Source organism: Martes martes (assembly GCF_963455335.1).
Source record: "Martes martes genome assembly, chromosome: 18".
Classification (NCBI taxonomy): Eukaryota; Metazoa; Chordata; class Mammalia; order Carnivora; family Mustelidae; genus Martes; species Martes martes.
This window is the reverse complement of record NC_137906.1, coordinates 624,532-635,412: the sequence shown is the minus strand read 5'-3', so window position 1 is coordinate 635,412 and position 10,881 is coordinate 624,532. Positions and strand designations below refer to the sequence as shown.

The 10,881-nt window shown below is 64.5% G+C and overlaps 1 protein-coding gene across 4 annotated transcripts; it reads left to right on the top strand.

Moving 5' to 3' along the window:
- Nucleotides 1–604: 604 nt before the first annotated feature.
- Nucleotides 605–10,611, top strand: ASL (argininosuccinate lyase). 4 transcript variants are annotated; one of them, XM_080830893.1, is made up of 17 exons: nucleotides 605–635; nucleotides 865–917; nucleotides 4,390–4,584; nucleotides 5,092–5,175; nucleotides 5,411–5,467; nucleotides 5,627–5,724; nucleotides 6,925–7,002; nucleotides 7,101–7,178; nucleotides 7,623–7,675; nucleotides 8,031–8,093; nucleotides 8,302–8,416; nucleotides 8,621–8,705; nucleotides 8,817–8,876; nucleotides 9,140–9,223; nucleotides 9,793–9,873; nucleotides 10,027–10,118; nucleotides 10,226–10,611. In XM_080830893.1, exons 2-17 carry the CDS (start codon nucleotides 906–908, stop codon nucleotides 10,368–10,370), a joined length of 1,380 nt encoding a protein of 459 aa, XP_080687019.1. In that variant the 5' UTR covers nucleotides 605–635; nucleotides 865–905; the 3' UTR covers nucleotides 10,371–10,611. The 4 variants fall into 4 exon arrangements, with proteins under 4 accessions (XP_080687019.1, XP_080687017.1, XP_080687020.1 ...); XM_080830891.1 differs by having other exon boundaries at nucleotides 10,012–10,118; XM_080830894.1 differs by lacking the exon at nucleotides 605–635 and having other exon boundaries at nucleotides 644–917; nucleotides 10,012–10,118.
- Nucleotides 10,612–10,881: the final 270 nt, after the last annotated feature.

Below are 10,881 nucleotides of genomic sequence, written 5' to 3'. Positions count from 1 at the left end.
ATGGATGGACGGATGGACGGATGGGTGGGTGGGTGGATGGATGGACGGATGGACGGATGGACGGATGGGTGGATGGATGGACGGATGGATGGACGGATGGACGGATGGGTGGATGGATGGACGGATGGATGGATGGATGGGTGGATGGGTGGTTAGGTGGGTGGATGGATGGATGGTTGGATGGAACGACGAATGGATGGAATGGACGGACGGACGGATGGACGGACGGACGGATGATGGGGCCTTCGCACCTTCTGTATCTGCTCCCCCGCCAGGCCTGGCCGCTGTTTCCAGGGTCCCGCGCTGTCGCCGCCTTCCGCGCTGTCGCTCTGGCCCCGCCCCCACCGCCCCCACCGCCCCCACCGCCCCCACCGCGCCCACCGCCCCCACCGCCCCCACCGCCCCCACCGCCCCCACGCCCGCCCTGGGTCCCCGGATCCGAAGCCCCGCCCCCGGGCGGCTCCGCCCACAGCCGGGGTTGGAGGGCGGAGGCAACGCCCCCCACCCCGCAGGCCGCCTGGGATTGGTGCGGCCGCCGCAGGAGGCGGGCCCTGGGCGGGGCAGCTGTGACGCGCTCGCGGCCAGAAAAGCTCCGCCAGGCGGCGGGCGAGGGACTGACGGCGCGGCCCCGAGCGGTGAGTGTCCGACGGGCGGGAGGGGCGGGACCCGAGGGACAGGAGGGACGCGCGGCGGGCGGAGCGGAGGACGCCGACGACCGTGGCGCGCGCTGGGCGCTGCCCACGTCCGCCTCCCCGCAGGCCGCGCCGGGCCAAGCGCAGCGCCGGAGCCCGGAGCCCGGAGCCCGCCCCTCCCGAGGGACCCAGGCCGCGGGCCGAGGACATTCAGCCCCGGCTTGTCTTCCAGACCCGGACCGCCGAGGCCCCTGGAGACGAGGACCCGCCGGCATGGCTTCGGAGGTGAGTGGACCTCGGGACGCCGGACGAGGGGGAGGGGCGCTCTGGGAGCCGCCGGGGCCCTGACCTGCGCGCGGGATCCCGCGTGCCGCACCTGCCGCCGGCCACCCTCCGGGTCTTGGCCGGCTCCGGGCGACGGAACCTCCCGGTGCACCTGCCGGAGCCTGGGAGTCCTGTGCTTGGACTTCCCGGCGCGCATCACCGTCTGCTCTCTGCCCCCTCCGCGCCCCAGGAGCCTTGTGGCGCTGCCCACCCGCGAGGCGAGGGGGGTGGCCCTGCCCGACCCGACCGGACAGTGCTCCCAGCCAGGGCGCAGGAAGGGAGCTGCCCCCTCATTCAGCTCCCTCACCTCCCGATGCCCTTCCTGTCGGTCCCCACCCCGCGCCCCTTCTCCTGCTGTAGCAGAGGCCACGGGACTCTGGCGGGTGGACAGAACCAGGAGGTTCAGGGACCATGGCCTGTGGCCCTAGTGGCCCCAGTGCCTGGTGGCTTGCTCTCTCACCGGCCTCTCTTCCTTAGAGCCACAGGGCGCCTGGGTTCTCTTCCTGACCACTCCTGGCAGGAGTTCTAGGCGCAGGTTCCTTTTCTGGGACCTCAGTTGGATTATCTGGCAGATATCTGCCTCCTTCTGGAAGGTGCTGGGTCATGAGGTCACTGCTTTGAACCTTTCAGGTAAAGGGGGCTGTTCGCTTGGTGCCAGTGGAGGGAGCCTGTGGCCTGGGAAGCAGGAGGTCGGGGTTCCCATCCTTTCTGGTCCTCATTAGCTAGCAAAGCACTTCCTCTCTCTGGACCTCAGTTTGTTCATCTGCATAAACTGGATAAGAATGCCTGTCCTGCTAGTTTCTGGATCATGGTGTTGGGGGCGACGGTAGGGCTTGGACTTTGGAGGCAAACAGAGTCGGTTTCTGAAGGAATCCCTTGACCCCCCCCCGGCCCCGTAACAGTGCCCACCTCCCAGGAGGGTGTAATAGCATATGTAGAATGCCTAGCCCAGGGCCGAGCTGTCGTACCATATAGTAGGTGCTCAGTAAATGCTGGCTAAGGATACCAACAGTAACAACATGGTATTTCCCTGTGCCTTCTAGACTGGCTGTTGCTCATTCATCCCAACCCAAACCGGTACTCCTGCACCCTTGCCCCAAAGGTGTCATTCTGGCCCAGATGTGCTCTGGGCTAGAAGAGTGCCCTTTCTGCCATGTTGGGTCTCCCCTCTCTTCAGAGCCCAGATGGTAGCACCTCATTCTGACATCCATCTGGCATCTTTTTTTTAAAAAAGATTTTACGGGGCGCCTGGGTGGCTCAGTGGGTTAAGCCTCTGCCTTCGGCTCAGGTCATGATCTCAGGGTCCTGGGATCGAGCCCCGCATCGGGCTCTCTGCTCAGCAGGGAACCTGCTTCCCCCCAAGCCCCACCTGCCTCTCTGCCTATTTGTGATCTCTCTCTCTCTGTCAAATAAATAAATAAAATCTTTTTTAAAAATTAAAAAAAATTTTATTTATTTGAGAGAGAAAGAGATTGAGAGCTTGTGGGGGGGGTGGGGAGAAGAGCCAGGGGGCAGGACAGGGAGAGAGAATCTCAAGCAGACTCCCCACGGAGCAGGGAGCCCAGCAGCGCAGCTCTATCTCAGGACTTAGAACTGAGCCGAAAGCAACAGTTGGACACTCAGCGGACTGAGCCACCAGGCCCCCTCTTTCTGGGGTCTTTTTAAGCCTGCCAGTGGGGCGGGGGCTTGGCCCCAGTGCAGAGTGGGCTGCCTTCGGGAGACCAGCGCATCAGGTGACTTCTGCTTGCCCCAGGCCGTCTTGTGGGTTGGTGCTAATTGGTTTGGCTGCAGCCCCGCTTGTTAAGTAGTTGTTATTACTAACAACCCGGGCAGGGAGTCCAGGGCCTGCTGGAGGAGGCAGCGCCAGGTTCCTGGCGGAGGGGCCCGCGGGCTCCCAATCCTGACTGGCATCGGCCTGCCCTGGTCCTCTGGCCCCAGCGGTCAGGAGAGGGACCCACGTGGCGCTTTGCGGGAGATCAACGCTTGGCGGCTAAGGGGCGGATCTAGCTCAAAAGGTTGAGGGGGGCGGAGGCTGCTTCTGCGGGGCAGAGTCCTCCGACAGCCAAGGCTGCTGGGCACCGAGGGGTCGGGTCCCAGCCTGGGGCGTGAGCGCAGTGGAGGCCCCCCTGGTGCACACGGGAGCCGGAGAGGCGCTAAGACACCCCCGCCCCTGGCGGCCCTCGGCCCCTCCCTTACTGAGAGAATTTACTGTGCTATGTTCGCACTTAGAAATTTTACCTAACTGAATGTCACAACAGCTCGAGCAGATAGGTACTACCACTGTCCTCGTTTATCGGGGGTAACCCTGCAGCTTGGAAAGGTTATGGAATATGCCCACTGTCAGGTGGCTAGGAGGGGTCCGGGACATTGCGGGGTGACAGAGGAGGACATATGTCCCCAGCAGCCATTATAAACTCCCCTCCGCAGTGAAGTCGGCCGTGAAGTAAAATGCCTCCGTTCACCTTCCTGGGAACACGCGCCCAATCCTGGGCCTTCTGGGAGCTCGGCCGGCTCCCTTGTGTTCCGTACCCCTCCCCCATCCGTCACATGCTGTGGCCTCTGTACTCTTTCAAAACAGAGGTGTCTCTGCCCCACCCCTCTGCCCTTAGCTCCTGGGGGGCATAGGGTCAGCTGGTGACCTTCTAGAAGGCCAATGATAAGAGATGTGCCAGAGGCGCTCTCCAAAGGAGTGGTGGAGGTTGGGGTTTTAGGCCCTGCCCGGAGCTGTGGGAGAGAAATGCTGGCCGCGGGCCGCTTGAGCCTGACGGGCCTCCCGCGGCTTCCTTGCCCGTCCCTGTCCCTGCTGCAGAAGTTCAGGAAGCCAGAGCCAGCGGACAGGAACATGGGGGGAGGAGTGCGGGCTCTGCTTCAGAGAGCTGGGCTGGGGTCTGGGCTCTGTCACCCCAGCCAGGGCTCTGAGCCTTGGTTTCCCCCTCTCTGCACCGGGGTAGAGTTGGTAGCCACATGAGAGTCTGTTGGCGCGGGCCAAGCGACCGCAGTCAAGCCTGGCACGCAGTGGGAGCGCGGAGTAAGCTAGCGGGGACTGTTGTCATTACCGTCAGAGTATCAGAGCTGGACTCGGACTCTGCATTCCGGAGTGACTTCTCCCCTTGGTCAGTGGCACCAAAGGGCCCAGAAGTTCTGCTCTCGTCTCAGGGGTGCCTCGTCCCCTGCCATCATTTCCTTAGAGAAGTGTCACGGGTGGGAGAGAACCCTAAGTTCGGTGTCTAGCCACATTCCCACACTGTCTCCCCGAGGGACTTCGAGCAAGTTCCTGATCCTCTCTGAGCCTCAGTTTCCTTATCTGCCCAGTGAGAATGGCCCCGCCTGCTGGTTCCCACTCTGTCCCACTCGCTAGCTCTCCCGCGGGCCCTCTGTGAGGCGCTGTTCTCAGGGTGGGAAGGAGATTAACTGTTCCTGCTCTCCTGGCCAGAGTGGGAAGCTATGGGGTGGCCGCTTTGTGGGCGCAGTGGACCCCATCATGGAGAAGTTCAACTCATCCATTGCCTACGACCGACACCTGTGGGAGGTGGACGTGCAGGGCAGCAAGGCCTACAGCCGCGGCCTGGAGAAGGCGGGGCTCCTCACCGCGGCCGAGAGGGACCAGATACTTCACGGACTGGACAAGGTATTCTGTACACCCGAAAGCCCCCTCCGGAGCCCCACCCCCTGGTCCCGGCTTCTACCAAGTCCCAGACACAGGTTGTGGAGGATGTGCCCTCCAGGCACATTTTCCCTTGTGATTCAATGTCTGTCAAGGTGCTCTTTTTTTTTTTTTTAAATTTTTAAAAGCTTCATTTATTTATCTTCGAGAGAAAGCAGGGGGAGGGACAGAGGGCGAGGAAGAGAGCGAAACTCCAGCTCTCTTACGTACTGAGCCCCCCGGGGCCCCCGTCGAGGTGCCCTGTAAACCATGTGCTGTGCTGGGTCCCTCTGCATCCCTTAATGCCTCCGTGGCCCGTGGGCCATGGCTCATAGGGGAAGGAGACCTGGGCCTGAGGTGCTCCCCTGGGTGTGGGGGCTACACCCCCCCTAGGATGCAGCTCTTAGAGACAGTCAGTGATCAGAGTTGGGGTGGGACCAAGGCTGTGGATGGCTGACCCGTGACCCCTGGGGTCGTTGGCACCTGCTGCAGGTGGCTGAGGAGTGGGCTCAGGGCACCTTCAAACTAAACCCCAACGATGAAGATATTCACACAGCCAACGAGCGACGTCTGAAGGTAGGACCGCCTGCTGTCCACCTGGCCTCCCCCTTCTACCTCACCCGTGAGCCCCTGGAGCATTAGCACCGTCCTTCTGTCCCCTTCACGGCGGGCGGAGTGCTGGCTGGACCTCAGAGCAGGTGGCCTCTGCAGGGGTGGCAGGGCCCAGGGGTAGGGAGGGAAGGGGACAGGGCTGGGAGGAACCAGGTCCTGCCTGGGCTGACCGTGACCCCCTGCCTCCCTCTGTCCCCAGGAGCTCATCGGCGAGACTGCGGGGAAGCTGCACACGGGCCGAAGTCGGAATGACCAGGTGCTGCAGCTCCCGCACTCCCCGCCACCAGACCCCGGGGCCTTGCGCGTTCCCGATCCTGGGGAGCCCAGGTGGCAGATGTAGGGCTCTGCAGTGGTCCTGGCTCCCCAGTGAAGCGACGCATCTGTGTCCCTGAGTGCCACCCTCTCCTCCCCACAGGTGGTCACGGACCTCAGGTTGTGGATGCGACAGAACTGCGCTCAACTGTCCGCCCTCCTCTGGGAGCTCATCAGAACGATGGTGGACCGGGCCGAGGCGTGAGTTTCCCGTGGACACACAGGTGGCAGAGAGGGGCACGAGGGCAGCCAGGGTCTCCTCTGCCCCGGGACAGGCAGCCTGAATGCCAGATCTACGTGGCAAGGGTGAAGGGAGTTGGGGAGCCAGGCCCCGGGGCTCAGGGGTGTCCTGGAACTCCTGGACTAATGAGGTAAAGCGGCCAGGAACGGGGGCATCTCTTGCCGTGTTTCGTGCTCCCACGCCAGCTAAGCTCGGCAGGCAGGGCGGGCTCACCCTCTGAGGCTTCGTAAGTGGGAGACTAAGGCACTAGGCAGATGCCTGGAGCCTGAGGAAAGGGGCTGCCTGGGCCGGGGGCAGCCCAGGTCCCTCTTCAGCCGCTCCACGCCCGGGTCCCCACCCAGCATGGCTGGCACAGGACAGCTAAAGCTGCCTCCCACTGGCCTCATCCCAAGTTCTGGCTCTTTTGACCTCACGTCTTGGCTCCACGTGGCTTGGCTCCTTCCAGGCCTGGCCAATTTGCTGCTGAGAAGTCCCTGTGTGGTGTCAGAGATAGGGTGACCCCAGCTCCCTGTGACCTCTTGTTCACAGACCTTACCACGTGGGGGAGAACAAGGGCCTAAGACCCGTCGCCCCGGGGGGTGCGGGGAGAAATGGGGAGTGACTGCTAATGACTACAAGTTGCTTCTTTGGGGGGGATGAAAACATTCTAAAATTGATGGGGTGACAGGTACACAAAAGTGTACAGTTTAAGTGGGTGAAGGACGTCTCGGTAAAGCTGTTTATTAAAACAAACAAACCCAAACCATCACCTGCAGCGCCTTGTCTCTTTGAAAGTGTCCCCCGCTCTTCTGAGGTCCTTGGGCGCGTCTCATGGGCTCACAGACGCGACTCCCCCGCCAGGTAGTACCCCTCAGCATCCCCTCCTTCGCTGTCACCTCTGCTCAGAGCTGAGGACGGCATCGCCTCAGGTCCCGGCTCCCATCCTGCTCTGGGGAGGCCCCGGGGCCCCGGCCCCATCCCTGGATCACGCTGCCGCACTTCTGGTCTCTTCCTTTAGGATGTGTTTGTCCCCGGGAGGTCGCTTGGTTTCCTGCGCAGGCAGGTCCTAGCAAGGCTGGCCTCGCTCTTCCCCGCTGGGGCCTGCGGGGCGCGGGCGACACGGGCCGGCCTTGGTCGGCCGCGGAGCCCCTCAGGCGCCTGCGGCTCTTCTGCCCCCACAGGGAACGCGACGTCCTCTTCCCGGGGTACACACACCTGCAAAGGGCTCAGCCCATCCGCTGGAGCCACTGGATCCTCAGGTGAGTGGGGCGGGGCGTCGTGCAGGGCTGCTGCGGGGGGGCTGCGACGGGACGGAGGGCCCCGGAGGCCCTGACCTCTGCCCCCTGGCTTCCGACAGCCATGCCGTGGCGCTGACCAGAGACTCGGAGAGGCTGTTGGAGGTCCAGAAGCGGGTCAATGTCCTGCCCCTGGGGAGGTGAGTCCGCCCCCAGTGTCCCCAGGGCCTCGTGGCGGGGCGGGGTGGGGGGGGCCTGTCCCACACGGTTAGCCCGTCCTTGGGGATCAACGGAAGAGGAGGCGCTAGGAAGGACAGAGGAGGCCAGCCGGCCGGGTGACGGGCCTCTCCGTGCAGGGTTCTTCCGCCGCGGGCCCGCGGCGGTCTCGGAGACGGGGCTGACCGGGCTAACAAGGCCCCCAGAGCAGGCCCGGAGCTCTGCGAGAGGTTGGGGAGCCGGCCCGTTGCCCTCAGCCTGCCGTTTCGGCTCCGTGGGGACAAGCGTTCCATCAGCCACGCTGCCGGGGTGGCCGCCCTCACCATCGGGGCTTGGCTCTGCGTGTGCACGTGTGTGTGTGTGTGTGCGTGCGTGTGTGTGCGCGTGCGCTAGGAGCCCTGCTCACCTGGGACCCCCTGTTCCTGCAGCGGGGCCATCGCAGGCAACCCTCTGGGTGTGGACCGGGAGCTGCTCCGAGCAGGTGAGGCGCCCTGCCCCTCCCCTTGGCGATCCCCCACAGCACCTGCCAGGTCCCACAGACGCACACTTGGAGGGGGCAGGGGGCTGGTTGAAACCCTCATTTATTATCTAGGGACAATGAGGCTAGAGCGGCAAGAGAAGGCTTGCAGCAGCGGTGCGTGGCACTGGGGCCACTCAGGGCTCCTGCTTCCTGCCTGGGACCCGTACAGGAGACCCTCCCCCATTCCTGCCGCTCGCTACTCTCCTCCCTAAAAGGGCCTCAAGGAGGAGGCGGCTGGGCAACCTGATTAGGGGTAGAAGGCGGCCCTCCTTGCCCTCCAGCCCAGCCCTGTTGCCTTCCCCACGTCCTTCTCCAGAACTGAACTTTGGGGCCATCACTCTCAACAGCATGGATGCCACCAGTGAGCGAGACTTCGTGGGTGAGTCCTCGGAGCCAGCCCGCTCGTCCTCTAGGGCCACTCCCGTGCACTGTGCTCTAATTTAGCTCTGTCTGGCTCTAATCTGGCCCTGGCTCCCCTCCCGCCGCCTCCCACCCCAAGTCTGGTCCCCCTGGGGCTTCTCCAGAATGAGTGGGGAGCAGGAGAAGCCTGGGGACCGGAAAGCCTGCTCTCCCTTTCCTCCCGCAAGCTGAGTTCCTGTTCTGGGCTTCGCTGTGCATGACCCACCTCAGCAGGATGGCCGAGGATCTCATCCTCTACGGCACCAAGGAATTCAGCTTTGTGCAGCTCTCAGATGCCTACAGGTAAGGCTGGGCCCTGCCCTACCCAGCTCTGCACCCGCCAGCATGGCTTCCTTCCTCCGCATACCCTCCCTGCCCCTGACAGCCGCCCCCCGGCCCTGGCCCGGGGCAGACCGGAACTGCATGCCGCTAGACCTCACCTGACCCAGCCAGCAGACCAGCCAAGGGACAGGGGAGCCCTTTCAGCCCTAGCATCTCTGTCCCCAGCACCGGAAGCAGCCTGATGCCCCAGAAGAAAAACCCAGACAGCCTGGAGCTAATCCGGAGCAAGGCGGGGCGAGTGTTTGGGCGGGTGAGCCGGGCAGGGAGTGGGGGAAAGGCTCTGGGCTGACCCGGAGGGTCCCGAGGGAACTTGCAGGAAGGGCTCTGAGGTCCAGCCTCCTCATTCTCACTCTTTTCTCAGTGTTCTGGGCTCCTGATGACGCTCAAGGGACTCCCAAGCACCTACAACAAGGACTTACAGGTGTGAGGCTGGGGCTGTGGGTGAGGGCCCCACCTGCACGTACACCATATCCCATTTCTCGGGGCCCTGGACATCCAGGCAGGGGCCCCGCAGAATTGCCGCCTCCCATCCCACGCACCCAGCCCTTGATTGTCCTTGAGAACTCTCTCCTCTCTGTTGATGTGGGTTGTACGAGGTGCTGAGCGTTCCTCGCGGAGGGCAGTGGGATGCCTCAGGGGGGGTCAGGGCTGCTGGGCTCTCACCTCCTGCCACGCGCCTCCCAGGAGGACAAGGAAGCCGTATTTGAAGTGTCAGACACCATGAGTGCCGTCCTGCAGGTGGCCACGGGCGTCATCTCTACACTGCAGGCAAGCCCCTCCCGCGCTGTCCTCTCCCCAGGCCCCTACATGCCAGGAGGTGGTCTGGACGGGAGGGGAGGGGAGGGTGGGCGCATCCAGAGGATCTGGGGCGGGGGGGGGTTGCTCCCGCCCCTAGGAACAGCGGAGAGACGAAAGCCACGGTAGAGTGGAAGCAGGTTAGACGCTAGGGCTCCCATCAACCAGCCTGACCAGATCTCCTTTCTTGGTCACCTGTGACGGGAGATTTCAGTAGGCACAGCTGAGAGGCCCCACGAGGCGCCCCCGTGGACTAGCACCCAGCTTCAGCAACGAGCAATCATGGCACTTCTTGCTTCCGCTGTCTTTACCCACCACCCGCCCCGCCCCCGCGGTTCTGATGCAGCCAAAGCTGGGGACCCCGGGAGAAAGTGCTGGCAGCCCCGAGAGCACCCCTAAACGTTATCGGGGATGATGGCAAACGGCAGAGAGGGCGGAACAGGCTGGGTCAGCGTAGATCTGCCCAGGGCTAAGGGTGGGAGGCTGGCGGCTGCAGCACCCAGGGTCCCCAGGACTCACCGCTCCCTACCGGCGTCCCCCAGATTCACCGGGACAACATGGCACGGGCGCTTAGTCCTGACATGCTGGCCACTGACCTCGCCTACTATCTGGTCCGCAAAGGGGTGAGTGTGGGGTGGCTGGGGTGCAGCGGGAGGAGATGGGGACATCCCCGGGCCGAGGGTGGGGTGCGTGAGGGACGGCTTGGGCAGAACAGGGGCCGAGGGAGGCTGAGTCGGAGCCGCCCGCGCCGGCCGCCCCAGATGCCCTTCCGCCAGGCGCACGAGGCCTCCGGGAAAGCCGTGTTCATGGCCGAGACCAAGGGGGTCGCCCTCAACCAGCTGTCGCTCAAGGATCTGCAGGCCATCAGGTGCGGCCCCTGCCTCCCCGCTGCGGCCCCCGGGAGGTGCGCCCGGGCCAATGGGACCCCCGGGGACCCCCGCCGGGCCCTGGCCCACCTCGTCCTCTGTCCCGCAGCCCCCTGTTCTCGGGCGACGTGAGCCGCGTGTGGGACTACGGCCACAGCGTGGAGCAGTACGCGGCCCTGGGGGGCACGGCGCGCTCCAGCGTCGACTGGCAGATCGGCCAGGTGCGGGCGCTGCTGCGGGCCCAGCAGGCCTAGAGCCCCCGCCGCGCCCCCCCAGCAGGCCTAACACCCACACCGCGACCCCCCAGCAGGCCTGGAGCCCCCGCCGCGCCCCCCCAGCAGGCCTAACACCCACACCGAGACCCCCCAGCAGGCCTGGAGCCCCCGCCGCGCCCCCCCAGCAGGCCTAACACCCACGCCGCGACCCCCCAGCAGGCCTAGAGCTCCCCGCCGCGCCCCCCAATAAAGCCAGCCCGAGGGGAGGCCGCTGCTTGTTCCCTGCCCTGCCTGATTCCCTCGGCCCCCGGCTCTGGGGCGTCTGTTGGGTGGGCAGTGGGGCCGTCAAGGCAGCAGAGAAAATGGACGAGGATGGCAGGAGGCACAGATGGGGAAGGAGCAGAGGGGCGGCCTTCATTGGAGCCTCCACCCGGCTCAGGCCCCGAACCCTGCGTGGCGGGTGCCACAGTAACCTCCTGCCTCGAGCGTCCCCTGGGGGCACGGGCCTCCTCGGAGCCTTGATGGTGCCTGACCGGCTTGGGGAACTCGG

What these genes read in the sequence shown, in the direction of transcription:
- ASL (XM_080830891.1), top strand. An exon ending in ATGGTGGACCGGGCCGAGGC is followed by an intron (nt 5,725 to 6,924) that starts GTGAGTTTCCCG and finishes CTGCCCCCACAG; the next exon opens with GGAACGCGACGTCCTCTTCC. An exon ending in CCTACAACAAGGACTTACAG is followed by an intron (nt 8,877 to 9,139) that starts GTGTGAGGCTGG and finishes CGCGCCTCCCAG; the next exon opens with GAGGACAAGGAAGCCGTATT.